The sequence below is a fragment of the Oncorhynchus keta genome, chromosome 23, assembly GCF_023373465.1.
Source record: "Oncorhynchus keta strain PuntledgeMale-10-30-2019 chromosome 23, Oket_V2, whole genome shotgun sequence".
Taxonomy (NCBI): domain Eukaryota; kingdom Metazoa; phylum Chordata; class Actinopteri; order Salmoniformes; family Salmonidae; genus Oncorhynchus; species Oncorhynchus keta.
In genome coordinates this window covers 25,102,347-25,123,534 of record NC_068443.1, presented here as the reverse complement: position 1 = coordinate 25,123,534, position 21,188 = coordinate 25,102,347, and the positions used below count along the sequence as shown (strand labels likewise).

The window sequence follows — 21,188 nt, the reverse complement described above, 5'->3', positions numbered from 1 at the left end:
GAGCAAAAACGGAAAGGCAGCTTTCATCAGACTGTAATCTGGGATGAGGAAGAGGACAGAGAGTGAGGTAAACAGATACAATAATGTATTTCTCTTCACCAGTTTGATTGTAAATTAATATTGTAACTTACTGAGTATAATATTAATCTCTAACTGTTTGCCTCTGATATTTTAGCACACCCATCTGACCTCCCAGAAGGTGGCAGAATTCTCTTTTATGGGATAATGAATTGAGAACTCCATAGCCCCCAATGTGGTGACCACACAGGAGTAAGAATGTCAGAGTCAGGGATAATATTACTTACTCTTTACTATTTGAGTGGGTGGCTAAATTACACCTGCTTCCAGCGAGCACAAAACACTAGTAATGCAGTTCTATTTATCATATTGGACGGGTCTGAGAATCAGTAGCCAAGGGTGATTCTGTTCCAACTGCGGCTGTTCTGCACATCTTACCTTGTCTGAACACTGATGCTCTGCCACCCTGGTCATGTGATTAGTGTCTCTCACCTGCTCTGCGCTCTTGGCCTCAGCCCCCAGGGTCATGTAGGTGCCCTCCAACACAGAGCTGACGATGGTCAGACCCTTCCCTGCCTTCAGCTGGGTGGTAAAGGACAGCAGACGAGGGTGTTTCACCCCCAAGTCTGAATCCAGCTTCAGTAGCACCAGTAACTGAGGCCTGGGGGGAGAGATATAGTACAGTCAGTGTATGTTCAGATAAATAGACATCAAGGAAAGCCACTAAACTAGGTCATCAGGCAGGACAGCAAGACAACCAAATGTCAGTCATCATCCATCGTTTTTTAGAGTGACAGCTCTACATTTCAAACCTAAAGTACAGAAACATTAGACCAAGGAAGGACATATCATTCATGTGCGCACATTATGGGTCTCAAAGGTCAAATAATTGTTCTTCATATTTAAAAAGTTAATGTACAATGTGTCTAAGTGGAAAAGTGGAAAATTACATAACTGAGTATGACTCTGGCCCTCAGGAGTCACCCTCTCACCCTCCTCACCCTACGCTCTACACTGCTCTCAGCCTCTCACCTCCAGTTCTTAGTGTGTGGCTGCACTTCCTCCAGGCGGATCAGAGCGTAGCGGGCAGCGTTCAGGGAGAGACCTCTGATCCCGTCTCCCCACTCCTTCTCTGCCCTGAAAGGAAAGAGATCAGAGAGAGGGTTAAAATAGGCAGGAGCACTACGTAAAACCTGTTAGGATTACAGAAATCTCACACATTTAGATATCAATGCCAATACACCAAACTGTAACCTAACTGTATAATTACAAAACACTGTCCAGAAAATGGGTTAAAGAAAGGCATGGACTCTAGAGATATAATACTGTGTTATATTTAATTCTGTGGGGACATCTCCCTGAGGAAACAACATCTCCACGACGCTGATCCTCAACACTGGGGCTCCACAATGGTGCATTCTCAGCCCTCTCCCATACTCCCGGTTCACCCATGACTGCGTGGTCATGCACGCCTCCAACTCAATCATCAAGTTTTCTGACGACACTACAGTGGTAGGCTTGACTACCAACAAGAACGAGCCCAGCCTACAGGGAGGGGGTGAGGGCCCTTGGAGTGTGGTGTCAGGAAAATAACCTCTCACTCAACGTCAACAAAATGAAGGAGATGATTGTGGACTTCAGGAAACAGCAGAGGGAGCACCCTCCCTATCCACATCGACGGGACAGTAGTGGAGAAGGTGTAACATTTTATGTTCCTCGGTGAACACATCATGGACAAACTGAAATGGTCCACCCACACTGACAGCGTGATGAAGAAAGCGCAACAACACCTCTTCAACCTCAGGAGGCTGAAGAAATGTGGCTTGTCACCTAAAACCCTCACAAACTTTTACAGATGCACAATAGAGAGCATCCTGTCAGGATGTATCCTGTATCACCGCCTGGTACGGCAACTGCACCGCCCTCAACCGCAAGGCTCTCCAGAGGGTAGTGAGGTCTGCACAAAGCTTCACCGGGGGCACACTGCCTGCCCTCCAGGACACCTACAGCACCCGATGTCACAGGAAGGCCAAAAAGATTATCAAGGACATCAACCACCTGAGCCACTGCCTGTTCACCCCGCTATCATCCAGAAGGCGAGGTCAGTACAGGCGCATCAAAGCTGGGACCGAAAGACTGAAAAACAGCTTCTATCATCAAACTGTTAAACAGCCATCACTAACATAGAGAGGCTGCTGCCAACACACAGACTCAAATCACTGGCCACTTTAATAAATGTATTTAATAAAGGTATCACTAGTCACTTTAAATAATGCCACTTTAATAATGTTTACATGCCCTACATTACTAATCGCATATGTATATACTGTATTTTATACCATCTACTGCATCTTGCCTGTGCCGCTCTGCCATCACGCATCCATATATTTATATGTACATTTTCTTACTCCATCCCCTTACATTACTTGTTAAATATTACAGCACTGTCGGAACTGGAAGCACAAGCATTTCTCTACACTCACATTAACATCTGCTAACCATGTGTACATGACCAATAACATTTGATTTGATTTGAGTGGGTACATTACCAATGCAATTGCAGTAGTTGAATTAATGTTATTGAGCTGTTATTGGAAAACCAAAATCTTACCCTCTGTACTCAATGTACTTATAGATGCATCCAGCGATGGACATGGCTACCAGAGCGTAGTACCAGGAGGAGATGAACATGAGGGAGACACACAGGCTCATCCCCAGGAATGACAGCGTCCTGCAGGGACCAGAGAACAGGACAACAGCTTATTGAATGGGCTTATTGGTTGGATAGGCATTAGGTCAGAGTTACTACATCCTGATCTTGGGCACGTTTGAGCAGTGCAGGCTTTCGTTCTAGCCCAGCACTGACACACCTGATTTAACTTATCAAGTGTGTGATGATGTGGATTTATGCCCACTTGTCATGAACACGCACACTGTCTAATCGGCTCTATATCCAAATAGCACTTTCTATTTCCCATGTGCATTTTGCCATTTATTTCAAGAAGCATTATACTCAACACTGCACATGACTATATAAGTATTTAGCTCCTTTGTTAGCAATAAGCTACTGTTTAAGGTTAATTCCCAGTTCTTTAGTAAAATGTTTGTATGGAAAGGTATTTTTCGTATAATCGGTTCCAAACATAAATGCGGTGATTTACTTGTCTCTAGCCTACAAGAGTGGAACATTGTTTCAGTGCACAGAATCATTGCAACACTCACGAGTTAGAGACTCTGTTTCATTCGATTAATGCTTTCCTTTGTTCATACTTCCCACGTTGTGTCGGAGCACACTGAGTCATGTCTTGTCTGTGTCATTTGAGTTGTGCGCCTTTGCGCACCACTATACTGTACTGAGTTGCGGTCATTCGCAGGTTCTATTCATGGAAGAATTCATGATTAATGTTTAACGTGTGCCCAATTTAAAGTGCACATGGAAGTGGACACATCAGTTTTAGACAGAATGTATGTATTTGGGTAATTATGAGGAAGCCAGTTACATTTGTATACCAATTATGTGGTTACTTGTCATTGGACATGGGTATGTACCAGAGAGGGGCTTAGAGGGTATAAGCGCCTGTTTTGGGTTTCTAGGTAGATTGGGTTTGTTGATCGAGGGGAGGCTGCTTGAGCCATGTACACATGTAAGAGCTATGGAAGCTACAGGGTGAGCCTGTTTTAGGCTTAGTGCAGTTCGGTATTTTGTGTGAGAAGTAAATTCATTGTCTACCCATTTGTTTTGTAAATATTTATCGCAGGCTATCGCTGTTAAGAAATATGGACACCTTTGCACCAGAACCTTCTGCCTCCTTCTGAATATCTGCTCTTAAGACTCCATATGTACTTGACCTATTTCACAAAGTGCTTCATGATTAGTTGATTGGATGTGTTCGGTGTGTTAGTGCTGGGCTGTAACTTAATATTGGTCCAGAGTCTAAGATCCCTGAATTGACACTTTTGGCTTGGAAAATATTAACTCACCAATGGTAGAACTTAAACCTGGGCCTCCAGTTGGGAGTGCGGAGCAGTGTCTGGACGGCACAGGCCAAGTTGACAAACAGGTAGCACATCAGGAAAAACCTGCAACCCAGCCCCACGGAGAAGATGAATAGAAGTGACTTATAGGCTTCCAAAAGGACGATGAGCTAATACTGTACACAACTGACAGGATAAAACATCCCATTACTATAGAGAGAAAGACACAAGCTCACATTTGCAGTATCACCTTCTACACACATACCGAACACACTCACATTGAGAGAATGGGAGCAACAGCATCCAGTGATGCAATAAGGATTCCAATCTCACAGATCCCAGCGGTCATCAAGAGGGCCCAGGTAGGTTCCCCATTGGCTTTACCATGACCAAACACCTGGAGGAGGGGAGAGAGAGAGAGAGAGAGAGAGAGATGGAGAAGGAGAGAGAAAAATAAAGAGATGGAGAAACTAGCTGAAGTGTTTATGTTGTTGAAATGCAATAGCAAGGGGCACAGCACAGACTTTAGGACCTTCTTACCTGCAGAAAGGGGACAATCCCGTCACGTGCTATGGCCTGCAGCAGACGAGGGGCACCAGTAAGACTCTGCAGCCCTGCCCCACAGCAGGAGAAGAAGGAGCCAATCACGATCACCCATGGAGAAGGCCATGCCAGAGTTCCAATCACCAAGTTCTTCTTGACAGAGTCCCCAAATCTGTAGCGGAAACAGACACAGTTGAATGGTATACAAACACAGGTACTGTAACCCATAATGACATAGTGGAAACATGTTTTTAGAAAGTTTTGCAAATTGATTGAAAGTGAAATCTAATAGCATAAGTATTCACACCCATGAGTCAATACTGATCTTTGTGGTTGAAACTGGGCTTGAAATCCACTACTCGATTGAGAGACATTACAGATAATTCTATATCTGTGGTACAGAGGGTCCATTCAACTTATTATGCAATTTGTTAAGCACATTTTTACTCCTGAACTTATTTAGGCCTGCCATAACAAAGGGGTTGAATACTTATTGACTTAAGACATTTCAGCTTTTAATTTTTTATTGATTTAAAAAAACGTTCTACAAACAAAATTCCACTTTGAGAGTATGGGGTATCGTGTGGAGATCAGTGACAAAAATGTGGCTGTATCACAACAAAATGTGGAAAATGTCAAAAGGTGTAAATACTTTCTGAAGGCACTGTTTGAATGACACAAAGGTCTTTAATATACAAGTTATACACAGCAGGGATGGCTTCTGCATCAATGCTATTGTACATAATGTCATAACAGCCATGTCATAAATAATAACTGTGGAATAGTAGTTACTTGTCTCTCAAAACAACACCCTCGATACAGGCCCCAAATAGCACAACACAGGTCATGTCTGGGAGTTGGGGTTAAGAAAGAAATAGTGTTGTCAAAGTTAACAAATGCACAACACATACACTCTCCCACACTAAAACACACATGCCAGCACTCCATGCATGCATGCATACCACTCCACACATGCACGTCATCATCTCCATGGTTACTCCAAGGATACAAATGAAAGAAGTGGTTGCTATGGCCAGGATGGTGCCGAAAGGAATAGACTTCTGGGCATCTCGGAGGTCTCCAGATCTGTTGGAGCCCGCCATGATTCCTGTGATGGGACACACATAGATTCTTCAGAAGCTGAAATTCAGGAAATCACCAACATACTTAAATGTTATCTCCGCAGCAGAAAACAACACCAAAACTAAAAACACAAAAGCGTAAGTTACAGTAACTCTTCCAAAGCACAAGTTACAGTAACACCCTTACAATCAGCGTGAGGATGACAAACAATACATTATGTCATATGGAGGTAGCTACAATATGACAATATGGCTACTATACCAACCTGTGACGGAGGGGAAGTAGATTCCCACCAGCAGAGTGAAGAAGGTGGAGATGTCGTTGAAGACGTAAGGCATGTAGATATCTCTGGAGTTATCCTGGGCTGGAACAGATGACTGCCTCTTCTTCTCTACCAGCATCCCACTGGGCCCGTAGTCCCCCCACATGTTGTCTAACAGAGGACACAGAGGAGACGCATTATAGTAGATTATAATCTGAGTGTACAAAACATTAAGGACACCTGCTCTTTCCATGACAGGTGAATCCAGGTGAAAGCTATGATCCTTTATTGATGTCACTTGTTAAATCCACTTCAATCAGTGTAGATGAAGGGGAGGAGACGGGTTAAAGAAGGATTTTTAAGCCTTCAAAGAATTGAGACATGGATTGTGTATATGTGCCATTCAAGAGAAAATATTTCAGTCCCTTCCAATGGGGTATGGTAGTAGGTGCCAGGCGCACCAGTTTGTATCAATAATGGTCCACCAACCAAAGGACATCCATCCAAATTGACACAACTGTGGGAAGCGTTGCACTCAAAATGGGCCAGCATCCCTGAGGAACACTTTCGACGCCTTGTAGAGTCCATGCCCCGACTAGTTTGACTTCCTTATTGCGCCTCAGGTTGATCAAACTAGATGATACGGCTTTGATAAAATATGCCAATAATCATTTGGTGAGTAAGTAGTAGTAGTGCCAATAAGTGTCCTCTGACACAGAATCAGATAACTTTATTACCACGCAACAATTGTTTTCGAGAAACGTGTCTTGTTGCTCCACTGACCTTTGATGACCCCACTGAGCAGGCCTGGGATGCCCTGGATCTCAGTGACGTTGTTCAGGGTGAAGTACTCATCACAGGTGGCGTTGAGGTGGCGGCTGTCACAGAACAGCTCCCACAGCTTAGTGGTGTACGTCACGTTCTTGATCACCTCTGTCTTCACACACTTCTCAAAGTTGTGGTTCTGTAAGGAACGGTTCCCCAGGAGACAGATTCTGTGGGAAATATATACATATATTCATCAGGATATATGTATACAGAACTAAGAATCTTTTCCCTTTTGGCCACTGTAACCACTGTAAAACGTCTATAAATATCTGTCTCAATGATATCAATGTGTGATCACTTTAGTATTCAGCCCTGTAAGATCAGATGACTGATGATGGTCCTTTAAAGTGTGAATATGAATCTGACCAGACAAACATAGACACAAGCATCTCCTTTGCCTATAGATGAACTATCTAACTCACGGGAAGTCTGGTGGTTCTATGACGGTCTTGATGACTCCGGCGTAGATGGCCATGATGGAGAGCACCACACAGGCCAGGAAGACCAGGGCCAGCTTGTTGACATATTTGACTCCCACAAACACCACCAGGGCCATGAGAGCCAGGCAGCAAGTCCCGTACACACGCATGTTATTCAGCATGGCCCCTGCCTCGCCCTCCTTCTTCTCCGCCACAAACACTGCAGCGTTCGGCATGATGTACGTCTGGAACAAGAATAGGAGAAAGCTCGGACACTACCTTCATGAAACATTGTTTGGGCCAACAGTTTCCCCGGCCCATGTCACATGTCCAGGAAAAAGTCTAAGCCATTGTTATAGGCTGTTACATGGTACCAACTCCTGGAAGAGTCATGTGGTAATGAAAAACTCCTGCCTTGTGTATTTCCTATATCACGACCAGGCATTGTTTTATCCTTACCAGAAGGATCTCAATGGTACCCAGGATGTACATGGAGCCAGCGAATGTGGTTCCCAGGTAAAAACACAAGCCCACAGCCCCACCAAACTCTGGTCCCAAAGACCTGGAGATCATGTAGTAGGAGCCTCCGGCTGCGTGGGGCAAGAGAACAGACACGGGTAAAAGGACTGGAAAGGAAAAGAAGTCAGCCACAGACTATAGCTCCAATGCAATAGGGATATAGTGCTAAATAACCATAAACACAGAGGTTGAGGTTTCTTATTCAAGGTGGAAAATAAGTTGAACTGACATTACCTGGCACTACCCCATTTGTTGCAATAGCACTCATGGATATCGCTGTCAGCATGGTCTGTAAGAGAGTTTAAAAAAAAATACAAAAGAGTAGCATTGGTGGGTGTATGGTTACAATGTCCTCGGGGACCAAAATGAGACATTCATGGCAGAGAGAACTAAGATTGGCAGAGAATTCCACAGTTTAGTACCTGAACTCCCCAAAACGGAGGAGTGTTTGTATATAAGTAGTTAAGCCCAATAGTACTCACACCTTAGTACTCACACCATAGAACTCCATTTGTATTACTACATAGTACTCACACAGGTGCAACACATGACGACGATGGCGAAAGACTCCAAAATGCCGGCGGTGCCAACGATCCAGGTGAGACGCAGGAAGAGGATGACTCCCAGGATGTTCTGCATGCAGGGCAGGTACACGCCAATGAATGTGCCCATCTGAGGACTCTGGAGGAGCCAACGTAGAGGGCCAGGGAAGAAAAGAGGTACAATATTATACAATCCTGTAGAATACAAGGTCAATTGTCTGTAATAAAGAGATGCTGTGCTTTTTTTGACACCACACTCCACAAAGTAAGTCCTCCATGCTCTAGTTTTCTCTTATCTTGATTATTGTCCAGTCAAATGGTCAAGTGCTGTGAAGAAAGACCTAGTTAAGCTGCATCTGGCCCAGAACAGAGCGGCACGTCTTATTCTTCATTGTAATCAGAGGGCTGATATTAATACTATGCATGCCTGTCTCTCTTGGCTTGGCTAAAAGTTGAGGAAAGACTGACTACATCACTTCTTGTTTTTATAAAAGAAGCATTAATGTGTTGGAAATTCCATATTGTTTGCATAGTCAACTTACACACAGCACTGACACACACTTAGTCCATGAAATTCCCTTCCATCTTATATAGTGCAAGTGAACAGCAAGCCTGGTTTCAAAAAACAAATAAAGCAACACCTCACGGCACAACACCACTCACCCATGTGACCTACTTGTTGTGTGTACACTACATGACCAAAAGTATGTGGACACCTGCAAACATCTCATTCCAAAATCATGGGCATTGATGTGGAGTTGGTCCCCACTTTGCTGCCAATAGAGCTTCTGTGAAGGCTTTCCACTAGATGCTGGAACATTGCTGTGTGGACTTGCCTCCATTCAGCCACAAGAGCATTAGGGAGGTCGGGCACTGATGTTGGGCGATTAGGCCTGGCTCGCAATCGGCGTTCCAATTCATCCCAAAAGTGCTCGATGGGGTTGAGGTCAGGGTTCTGCGCAGGCCAGTCAAGTTCTTCCACTCCGATCTCGACAAACTATTTCTGTATGGACCTCGCTTTGTGCAAGGGGACATTGTCATACTGAAACAGGAAAGGGCCTTCCCCAAACTATTGCCACAAAGTTGGAAGCAAGGAATCCTCCCCCACCAAACTTTACAGTTGGCACTATTCATTGGGGCAAGTAGCGTTCTCCTTGCATCCTCCAAACCCCGATTTGTCAGTTGCACAACTAGATGGTGAAGCGTGATTCATCACTCCAGAGAACGTGTTTCCACTGCTCCAGAGTCCAATGGCGGAGAGCTTTACACCACTCCAACCGATGCTTGGCATTGCGATCTGAGGCTACTCTGCTATGGAAACCCATTCCATGAAGCTCCCGATGACCAGTTCAGCAATCGGCGGTCCCGTTCTGTGAGCTTGTGTGGCCGACCACTTCGGCGGCTGAGAGGTTATTGCTCCTAGACGTTTCCACTTCACAATAACAGCACTTACAGTTGACCGTGGTAGCTCTAGCAGGGCAAATATTTGAGAAGCTGAATTGTTGGAAAGGTGGCATCCTATGACAGTGCCATGTTGAAAGTCACTGAGCTCTTCGGTAAGTCCGTTCTACTGCCAATGTTTCGCTATGAAGATTGCATGGCTGTGTGCTCGATTTTATAAACGTGTCAGCAACGGATGTGACTGAAATAACGGAATCTGCTAATTTGAAGGGGTGTTCACATATTTTTATATATACAGTATACTGTATGTACTGACATGTATGTGTAACTGATGCACACACAATACATGTTAATGTTTTTAAATGTATGTAAATTCTAAAGTATTTTGCCTGTAATGTCTCTCATGTAATGTGTCAGACCCCAGTAAGTCTAGCTAGTGGGGATCCTAATAAATCAAATCAAATCAGCCACAATAAATACTGAGATCATTTTTGGTCTTCAATTGTATTGTGGGCAAAAAGACTTGCGCTGACAGACTATTATCAGAGCCGTACACTATTTAGAAAATGTTTATTTTACAATTGGCTCATTAGCAACCATCAAAACCATGTCAGTCAAAATCCGGTCACTGGCAGCATAAAAAACAATTGTGAAGTCAATGGTCTGAAGTCAGCTGCTTAACTGTGCCCTGTAGCGACACGATTACAAATATTTTCTCACGACTAAAAACATAATTTAGCAGGGTTACTCTCATAAAACTCTCATTACTCTCTCTACACATACTCAACACTGTCACATGCCAACCATATCACCCCAATCCTCCTGAAACAATTCCATCACATAAGTTGTTTTGGTTTAGCCTGTTCCATCCCACATTCATCCTCCTGTGTTTCCAAATGAAGTTTGGCAAATATTGTCTGATAAAATTATGGAAACACAACTGATAAATTGTTTGCAGTATAAACGTGTGTCATAGTTTAGAATTTAGAACGTAAATTTATGGGGGTCTAGGGAGAGAGTGGCATTAGGATACAGTTTGCATTGGCTTTTCAGACAATGAGTAGTCAGATGTAATGCTAAAAGACATCGCAATGTCCTTCGAACAAAACATCAATAACAAAACATCAGTAATAAATCGTCAGAAACAAGACGTCAGTAACAAGACGTCAGTAACAAGACGTCAGTAAAAAAACATCAGTAACAAGACGTCAGTAACAAGACGTCAGTAACAAGACGTCAGTAACAAGACGTCAGTAACAAGACGTCAGTAACAAGACGTCAGTAACAAGACGTCAGTAACAAGACGTCAGTAACAAGACGTCAGTAAAAAAACATCAGTAACAAGACGTCAGTAAAAAAACATCAGTAACAAGACGTCAGTAACAAGACGTCAGTAACAAGACGTCAGTAACAAGACGTCAGTAACAAGACGTCAGTAACAAGACGTCAGTAACAAGACGTCAGTAACAAGACGTCAGTAAAAAACATCAGTAACAAGACGTCAGTAAAAAAACATCAGTAACAAGACGTCAGTAACAAGACGTCAGTAACAAGACGTCAGTAACAAGACGTCAGTAACAAGACGTCAGTAACAAGACGTCAGTAACAAGACGTCAGTAACAAGACGTCAGTAACAAGACGTCAGTAACAAGACGTCAGTAACAAGACGTCAGTAACAAGACGTCAGTAACAAGACGTCAGTAAAAAACATCAGAAACAAGACGTCAGTAACAAGACGTCAGTAACAAGACGTCAGTAACAAGACGTCAGTAACAAGACGTCAGTAACAAGACGTCAGTAAAAAAACATCAGAAACAAGACGTCAGTAACAAGACGTCAGTAACAAGACGTCAGTAACAAGACGTCAGTAACAAGACGTCAGTAACAAGACGTCAGTAAAAAAACATCAGAAACAAGACATCAGTAACAAGACGTCAGTAACAAAGCATCAGTAGAGAATCCTTCCACAGTGCCCAGCCTATTTTCCACATGCCCAACTCATGCTCATATGTCATAACAGTAAAGTATTTGAAGTCCTTTGCAGTTCTCCAGAGAAATAAACAACAGAACTATTCAGTGAAATTATACTATATTTGCTCTGTGTGCTTGTACAGTTTGGAAAGCATGAATAGCCAAATATAACAGTCAAACATAATGCTACACAGTGTACAGTAACAGGCTACCTTCACAATGATCTGCTGAACTTCATTACAGCCATACAATCCATGCCCCAATCACCACAGGATAAATGAACAACTCTAATGTGTCATCCACCGCCTGATGACATAAGCACCCCCTGTTATACACCAAAGGTGCAACGGCCCCCACTCTTTCAAGATCAGAGAACCCCCTCCCCATCACACACACACACACACACACACACACACACACACACACACACACACACACACACACACACACACACACACCGACAGCCCCCCCCCCCCACTCGCACACAAAGACACTGCATGAATACAGTACATACCATATATCCCATAACACAACACAGCCCTCTCTCAATACTGCTGTTGGTTCTCCTATACGCCTTTTTACCAGGGTCAATGTGGCCCTTGTTCATAGACCGTTCACAACCTGGAGTGGCATCCTCACTATCCACTCTGTCTCCACAACCTCCCCCCCCTGAGCCAATCAGATCTCCAGCAGGGAGAGGTATTGGGGTAATTGTCAGGGGACAGAGGCATGGTTAGTTTCTGAGGCCTCGTGTTGGTGCTGTGACGCTGAATAGCAACAGTAGGAGTATTTCTTTGGTTGGTTGGTCAGAAGAATGCTGCTTTATATTCTCACACGCGCTCTGCTCTCAGAAGTGCTGTTGCATAGCTACCACACTAGCCTAGTCAACTCATGTTGGTTTGCACAATAATATAGATGTTATTGTGATCCAACAACAACGTCCTTGTCAAGTGGATTGACAGTTAATACAATGTCTGTGTACTACTGTACCTCTTTAGCGAGGTCTCCCACAAAGTACCCAACAGGAGAAATTCTTAATAATGCACAATGGTAATGTGGTCCGTACCTTGACTCTAATCTTTGTAACCCCCTCCTCATCTTCATACTCCTCATGCTCAGTGACCCCCTGGGTGAGGTTGGTGTAGTTAGCCAGCTTGTTGAGGAGGGAGGACACCATGGGGTTGCTCTCAATCTCTTCCTGTCAATAAGGATACAACAACATTGAATCGGGACGTCGTGGCATTGAAGACATCCAAGTACAGAACAAACAAAAGCATCAAATGGATTTGGATGATATGTGCAATATAATCCATGTAAGCACATAGCTCTCACTTTACATTAAAGTGGCATAAAACCTATGTGGTAATGAATTACATTATGATATCAAAAGCCTTGACATGTGGATTACCTCAAAGAGAGCCATGTTTTTGCCATCGTAGTAGTTTTCTTGGTCTTGGTCAGTGTTGTTGATGAAAGGGCTGCTCTCTCTGGGAGTGACATCTCCTGGGAGACAACAGAAAAGGAGAAAGAAAACACCTCTACTATATTTGTCTGTCCAATCACTATTGATTTCATGGTATCTTATTGATTACGTGGTACCAAAATATTGCTTTTTTTTTTAACTACATTTCTTATGAAACAACACAAACACCACTTTCCTCTGCAATCGATAAAGAAAACCTCTAAAGTCCAGACAAAGTCATGTTGATTGTCATTTCCGTAGTAATGTCCTATGGGGTTATGCTGTGACGAGAGAAATCAATGCGATCGTGTGCATCTGATGAGGCTGCTAGTGACACTGGTCAATGAGAATGACACTGTAGATCTCCTGTACAGTATGATGAACAAGGACAAACTACCCTGAACTTTCTCTTTTTGTGATACTGTAATACAATGTTATTTTCCCATGATTGCTCTCCACCTGGTGTAAAATAAGAGGTGAGATGCAGCGATAAGGAACATTTCGATGTTGTCATCTCATTATGAAGTGTAGTGTTCAGGCCTATAACAGCAGACAGAGTTCCATAAAAGGAGTTTCGCCAATCTGCTATTAATCATCACAACAGATCAACCATTTCCATTACAGAGACTTCCTTGTAAATGAGATGGGACGTTACTTCCCAAGAGGGTTTCAATGAAAAGTGCACAATTTCTCATGCATCGGATTTCTTTGCAATACATATTAAGTTTGCCCTACAGTACACATTGGACACACCACGTAAATCCAACATGGTAATTGGGTAATATTTGATTGAGAAGTTGATCAATGAGATTGCAACCTTTATTCATCCACTCAAAAAGACAGTGTTATCACTGTGCTTTCAACCATTTAAAAACACAGTAAAGTTCAAATGGGAATACAATTTCAGATATTTATACAGCAACTTAAATGCAGCGTTTCCCAAACCCCAAGGGGTGCACATATTTGTTTTTGCCCTAACACTACACAGCTGATTCAAAGCTTGATGATTAGTTGATTATTTGAATCAGCTGTGTAGTGCTAGGGCAAAAACCAAAACGTCCACCCCTTGGGGCCCCACAGACTGAGCTTGAGAAACCCTGATTTAATGTGTTATCACTGTGCTTCAGCTAATAGCACAACTGTCACGCCTACTCCTGCTCCTGCTCCAGCGCTAGACGTCGCCAGTCTACTAACCACCAGTCCTGGCAACTATCATAACGCACACCTGGCAACCATCATTAAGCACACCTGCTCCCCATCGTTATGAACACCTGGATCTCATCACCTTGACTCTCCCTTTAGTTAACCCTCAGTAGCCTCAGTCATCAGGCCGTGTTGGTTTTGGTCAGTATGAGTCTCCTGTTTTGTTTATCTCTCATCATTAAACTCACCTTCGGCAGTTTCTTCCTGACTCCAAGCGTATACGTTACAACAACCAAATGACCTGGATTGCAGTTGAGATTATATAAAAATGACATAGTGCAAGTGATCAATGCTGTTCAAGATTCTGCACAGATTATTATAGCAATTGTGAAGATCTCCACAGACATGCACGGTTTCTATGATTGCATAAGAAGACATTTATAGTTACAGTAGGCAACCCTTCAAATTAGTGGATTCGGCTATTTCAGCCACATCCATTGCTGACTCGTGTATAAAATCGAGCACACAGCCATGCAGTCTTCATAGTGAAACATTGGCAGTAGAACCGCCTTACCGAAGAACTCCATGACTTTCAACGTGGCACCGTCATAGGATACCACCTTTCCAAGTCAGTTTGTCAAACTTCGGCCCTGCTAGAGCTGCCGCGGTCAACTGTAAGTGCTGCTATTGTGAAGTGGAAATATCTAGGAGCAACAAAGGCTCGGCCGCAAAGTGGTCATCCACACAAGCTCATAAAACAGGACAGCCGAGTGCTGAAGAGCATAAAAATAATCTGTCCTCGGTAGCAACACTCACTAGGAGTCAGCGCAATAACTGATCGTCAGGAGCTTCATGAAATGGGTTTCCATGGCTGAGCAGCCTAAGATCACCATGCGCAATGTCAAGCGTCGGCTGGAGTGGTGTAAAGCTCCTTGCCATAGGACTCTGGAGCAGAGGAAACGCGTTCTCTGGAGTGATGAATCACGCTTCACCATCTGGCAGTCCGACGGACGAATTTGGGTTTGGCGGATGCCAGGAAAACGCTACCTGCCTGAATGCATTATTCCAACTGTAAAGTTGTGTGGAGGAGGAATAATGGTCTGGGGCTGTTTTTATGATTCAGGCTAGGGCCCTTAGTTCCAGGGAAGGGAAATGTTAATACTGCAGCATACAATGACATTCTAGATGATTATGTTCTTCCAACTTTGTTGTAACAGTTTGGGGAAGGCCCTTTCCAATGTTCCATCATCGAGTGGAAAGCCTTCTCAGAACAGTGGAGGCTGTTATAGAAGCAAAGGGGAAACCAATTACATATTAATGCCCATGATGTTGGAATTAGATGTTGTCCACATACTTTTGGTCATACCATGTATAATGCTTGGATAATTTAATCTGAGCCAATGGCTTAATCCTATTCTTTAATTTTTATTTTGGGTTTAGTTGGGGACGTGAATCCAACATAATTTGTTAACGTGACGACAAGTTATTAGGCTATTTACTGTATAGCAAAAGTGATGATATACATATAGTGGATATAATGTTGAAGATCTGACATTGTTTCAAAGGTTAAAATTCAACATATTTTACAAGGTTTGTCTATGCTAAAGATTGGTTACAATGATGACATGATCCTGTTTTGAATCCAATATATTTTTTCCAGGTAGAGATTCCACATCACAATTCGTTGACAAATTACGTTGAAACAATGTTGATTCAAACAGTTTGTTTCCAGTGGGTAGTCTCTTTCCACAGTCGCTGTTTCTAATGACATGAGTTTGGCAAACCAAAACTAGCACACTAAATACAATTGACAGACAGCCAGGACATTTTACAGTAGGCTGAGGAAAGCAAGCCAGTCTTCCGAAGATAAGACGAGGGCATTGGTAGAACCATCCATTCCATCTGCTCTGTTCATTCCAGACACAGGGAAGGCACAGGTACCAGTTATATCAGGCTACATCATTAAATTAGACAAAGGGGAGCTGACACTGTGTCAATCTAGGGAGGTGGACAGGTTCAGGTTTATGCATTATTTCTGGGATATAATCCTATTGAATTACAGTATGTTTGTTCTGTTGACAGAGATGAACAGAGTTGAACATACAGTAGAAGTACTTGCCAAATTGTATGATAATAACACATTTTGCCGTTGGCGTAAGTGAATAACTTCAAGGTAAGAATCTCAAACACTAGGAATATCTTAATTTAACTCCAATGTAGACTAAATCTCTCTCGCTCAAATATTAACCATTTGGCTGATTTAACAGACATTTTCACTATTTAAAGCCACCCAAATGTTGAAAAATCTGTCCACACAACGACACAATCTCATCAGGTAGTGTGAAGTGGTGCGGCCTCTATGATAATAAATGACAATGAGAGCTGTTTATAACTCGTTAAGCCTCCACAGTGGCAGATTCATAAGCTGCCTAGCCTAGCACACCTGAGCCTGAAGGTAAGACGCACAGACACAGAGACAGAGAGAGATATCAAATCCCTATATTTAACCCTCGGTCCCCCCAGCACTAATGCAAACGCAGATATTCGTATCACAGACTAACAACTACAGTACAATACACAAGGACAGACCTAACAAACACATACATGATGATGGCTTAACCAAAGCTTCCACAACAAGACAAACAGCTGTGGTCATGAGCAAAATTCTTACTACAGACCAGATTGTGAATATGCAAATATGTCTAGCATGATTATTTCATAGGGTTTATCACACAGATGAGCTCACCTGATCGTCGTGAACCCTCCCCACGCTCCATACCAGGGGGGAGGTGCAGCTGTGGTCCACAACACTCTTCCAGTATGCTACTGGAAACCTCAGTAGTTACAGACCTCAGTCTGCTCTGCCTAGCCCCCCTTCAACTGGGTTGACTTGAATCTGTGTAACACAGTTCTCTATGACTGTCTGTCTGTTCTGCGCTAGGTAGCTTTCTGTAGCAGATTTGATTAACGTGTCTTTGGTGCCCTGGGAATCAGCTGCTCCAGAGTTGTGGACATCCTTTCTTTGTCCTGTCTGGAGGCAGTGGAGCAGCATCAGCCCGTGCGCTCCTGACCCCTCATCCACTCACTGGAGGGAGGGGTAGAGAGGGGAAGGGAGGGGGAGGGTGCAGCTTTAGCTACTTTAATTCTGTGCCCTGAAACACAGCTCAATGAGCTTACAGACCATGACCCTACACACGCGCGCGCATACACACACACACGCGCGCATACACGCACAATTGAGAATCACCGCTTGGTATGGCAACTGCACCACCCGCAAGCGCAGGGCTCTCCAGAGGGTGGTGTGGTCTGCCCAATGCATCACCGGGGGCACACTACCTGCCCGCCAGGACACCTACAGCCCCCAATGTCACAGGAAGGCCAAAAAGATCATCAAGGACAACAACCATGTGAGCCAAGGCCTGTTCACCCAGCTATCATCCACAAGACTACTGTATCTTAGTCTATGCCGCTCTGACATTGCTCGCTCAATATTAAAATATCCTTCATTCCATTCCTTTACTTTAGATGTGTGTATTGTTGTGAAATTGTTAGATATTGATGTTAGATATTACTGCACTGTTAGAGCTAGAGACACAATTTCGCTACATCTGCAATAACATCTGCTAAACACGTGATTGTGACAAATACAATTTGATTTGACACATTTATTCCACTCAGCTATTAGCTTAGCATAAAACGGGTGTAAACAGCATACAGGCTGCAAAAATCCTCAAACATAATCCGAGTCTTCTGTACTTTTTACATTTAACAGCTCAAATGGAAATCATTATGGAGTAGCTGAGACAGAGGACGTGAAGAAATACTCCATCCATGTATACCCGATCCTCTGGGAAGTGAAAAGTGCAAGCCACACCAAAGTCAATAGACTGCTGAGTTGTTGTCTGGCATATAAATAACATGGACCTGAAAGGGCGTCTGACAGTGACATTGAAAGGTCTGCTGTGGTGATGACTAGCACATCTGATGCCATATTTCAAATGACACAGCACACGAATAGATGAGGTACTACTTATGTTTCAATGAAAAGCTCTATCCCACACTCCACGCTATGAAAAGCATTGCCAAAAGAGGTCCCCGTTTCACAAGAGCTCTGATTCAAGCGTTCAGAATTAAAGCTTATTGACACTCTTTGCAGCTACAGTAACTTGATCAGACACACTTTCATTAGCAAGGGCAATTCCACAGTAACGGAATGACGCTGAGACTGCCACAACAAAACCAATGATTGTAAAGTTAAACAAGGACTACTGTCACGACTACTGTCCTCCGGGTCGTCCTCGAGGCCGGCGTCGGCACGCTGCGGGAGCCACGCATCAGGGGGGTACTGTCACAACTTCTACCGAAGGTAACTCCTCCCCCTGTTCAGGCGGCGCTCGGCGTCGCCGGTTTACTAGAAGCCACCAATCCCTTTTTCCTTTTCTGTTTGTTTTGTCTGTGATCCTTTCACACCTGGTTTCATTTGTGTTTAATTCTGTGTTGTATAAGGGTAACCTGTTGCCTGCCTTAGTTTGTGCGGGATTAGACTTGTGGTTATTGTTGCTCGTTCGTATTTGAATGTTTTCACAGTTACACACGTGTATTTAGTGTCGGTACTGTGTTTTGTTCCTCCATGCGGTTGCACGAGTTTCTGAGTATGTGGAGCATAGTTTTGGGATTTTTGTCTGTACCATTTTGTATTGGTGGACTATATTATTAAGTTACGCTTCTCAGACATACCTGCTCTCCTGCGCCTGACTCCTACACCTCTCACTGAGACACACATCACCACAGAATCCCGCACCAGATATGGAGTCAGCAGGAGCGGACGCACTCCCAGGGTCCATGGAGGAGCACGTTCAACACCACACAGCAGTGTTACACCGGCTGGGGACCGCAATGGATGAACGGCTGTTCCATCTGAGGCAGGAGAAGAGGAGTGCTCAGGACTTTGCTCTAGAGTTCCGGACCTTGGCCTGGCCTGGGATGGAACGACAGGGCCTTGATTGATCACTATAGGTGCAGTTTGCATGAGGACGTCCGTAGGGAGCTGGCCTGTAGAGACACCTCCCTCTCCTTGGACCAGCTGATTGACATGTCCATTCGGTTGGACAACTTGCTGGCGGCCCGCGGACGTCCAGATCGAGTTCTATTAGTTCCATCCCCCAGTTCCTCCACTCCAACGCCCATGGAGCTAGGAGGTGCTGCAGCGAGGGCGACCGGAGGAGGTGGCCTTTCCTGTGCCAGCTGTGGTCACAGAGGGCACACTGCTGACCGGTGCTGGGGGGGCCCTTCAGGGAGTCGAGATGCCAGGCCGAGTACTGCTCGGACACCTCAGGTGAGTCGGCACCAAGCTCACCCAGAGCCCCCTGTTGGTCACATGTATGTATTGATTGGTTTTCCTGAATTTTCCCCTCTTTCCCAGCATAAGGCGCTAGTAGATTCAAGCGAGGCAGGGAATTTTATTGACCGTGGTTTAGGGCTAGTCAGGGAGGCTACGGCTCCACTGGTCATGGTCACACAGGAGGGTCATGAGGAGAGAATTAGTCTCTTCCTCATTGATTCTCCTGCATTTCCGGTGGTGCTGGGGATCCCCTGGTCTGCCAGTCACAACCCCAGGATTTAGTGGCAACAGAGGGCTCTAAAGGGGTGGTCAGAGGAGTGCTCAGGCAGGTATGTAGGAGTTTCCATCGGTGCTACGACGGTGGCGAGTCCAGACCAAGTCTCCACTGTGCGCATTCCCTCAGAATATGCTGATTTGGCTACCGCATTCTGTAAAAAGAGGGCGACCCAATTACAAACTCCTCGACGAGGGAATTGTGCGATAAATCTCCTGGTAGGCGCTACACTTACCAGGAATCACGTGTATCCCCTGTCACAGGATGAGACGGTGGCTATGGAGACATACATATCTGAATCTCTGGGGCAGGGGTACATTCGGCCCTCCATCTCACCTGCATCCTCGAGTTTATTTTTTGTGAAGAAAAAGGAGGGAGGGCTGCGTCCCTGCATTGACTATAGAGGTCTAAAATCCATCATGGTGGGGTATAGTTACCCGCTACCTCTCATTGCCACGGTGATTGAGTCATTTCACGGAGCACGTTTTTTCACAAAACTGAATCTCAGGAGTGCATATAACTTGGTGCATATCTGGAAGAGAGATGAGTGGAAGACAGCGTTTAGTACCACATCTGGCCATTATGAGTACCTCGTCATCGTACGGGTTGAAGAGTGCTCCAGCAGTCTTCCAATCTTTTGTAGACGAGATTCTCCGGGACCTGCACGGGCAGGGTGTGGTTGTTTACATCGATGATATTCTGGTCTATTCCGCTACACGCGCATGTGTCTCTGGTGCGCAGGGTACTTGGGCGACTGTTGGAGCATGACCTGTATATCAAGGCTGAGAAATGCTTGTTCTTCCAACAGGCCATCTCCTTCCTTGGGTATCGCATTTCCACATCGGGGTTGGTGATGGAGTGTGACCGCATTGCAGCCATGCGTAATTGGCCGACTCCAACCACAGTAAAGGAAGTGCAGCGGTTCTTAGGGTTTGCCAATTACTACCGAAGGGTTATCCTGGGTTTTGTGCAGATGGCTGCTCCCATTACGTCACTGCTGAAGGGGGGTGCATCTGGGGTTGTCGGCTGAGGCGGACAGGGCTTTTGGTCACCTGAAGGCTCTTTTTACCTCGGCTCCCGTGCTGGCGCATCCGAACCCCTCTTTTGCATTCATAGTGGAGGTGGACGCATCCGAGGCTGGGGTTGGAGCCGTGCTCTCACAGTGCTCCGGTACGCCACCGAAGCTCCGCCCATGTGCTTTCTTTTCTCAGAAGCCCAGCCCGGCGTAGCGAAACTATGACGTGGGGGATCGGGAGCCGCTGGCTGTTGTCAGGGCCCTGAAGGTGTGGAGACATTGGCTTGAGGGGGCTCAACACCCTTTTCTCATCTAGACTGACCATCGTAATCTAGAGTACATTCGGGTAGCAAGGAGACTGACCCCTCGTCAGGCAAGGTGGGCCATGTTTT

General features: G+C 44.7%; 1 protein-coding gene across 4 annotated transcripts in view; it reads right to left on the bottom strand.

Annotated features, from left to right (window-relative positions):
* Positions 1-21,188, bottom strand: part of LOC118402044 (solute carrier family 12 member 7-like) — a 45,280-nt gene that overhangs the window by 9,325 nt on the left and 14,767 nt on the right. For 2 of the 4 annotated variants that reach the window (XM_035799889.2, XM_035799884.2), the window contains exons 2-17: positions 12,970-13,064; positions 12,628-12,759; positions 8,182-8,328; positions 7,882-7,936; positions 7,588-7,718; positions 7,132-7,373; positions 6,665-6,876; positions 5,885-6,052; positions 5,546-5,644; positions 5,329-5,386; positions 4,534-4,708; positions 4,272-4,390; positions 4,000-4,098; positions 2,630-2,749; positions 1,051-1,155; positions 511-679 (exon numbers count right to left, since the gene is read on the bottom strand). In XM_035799889.2, the coding sequence (XP_035655782.1) occupies positions 511-679; positions 1,051-1,155; positions 2,630-2,749; positions 4,000-4,098; positions 4,272-4,390; positions 4,534-4,708; positions 5,329-5,386; positions 5,546-5,644; positions 5,885-6,052; positions 6,665-6,876; positions 7,132-7,373; positions 7,588-7,718; positions 7,882-7,936; positions 8,182-8,328; positions 12,628-12,759; positions 12,970-13,064 (2,126 nt within the window). Of the gene's footprint in view, positions 1-510; positions 680-1,050; positions 1,156-2,629; positions 2,750-3,999; positions 4,099-4,271; positions 4,391-4,533; positions 4,709-5,328; positions 5,387-5,545; positions 5,645-5,884; positions 6,053-6,664; positions 6,877-7,131; positions 7,374-7,587; positions 7,719-7,881; positions 7,937-8,181; positions 8,329-12,627; positions 12,760-12,969; positions 13,065-16,912; positions 17,206-21,188 lie in introns of those variants that run through there. The other 2 variants (XM_052476909.1, XM_052476908.1) reach the window with 2 other exon arrangements.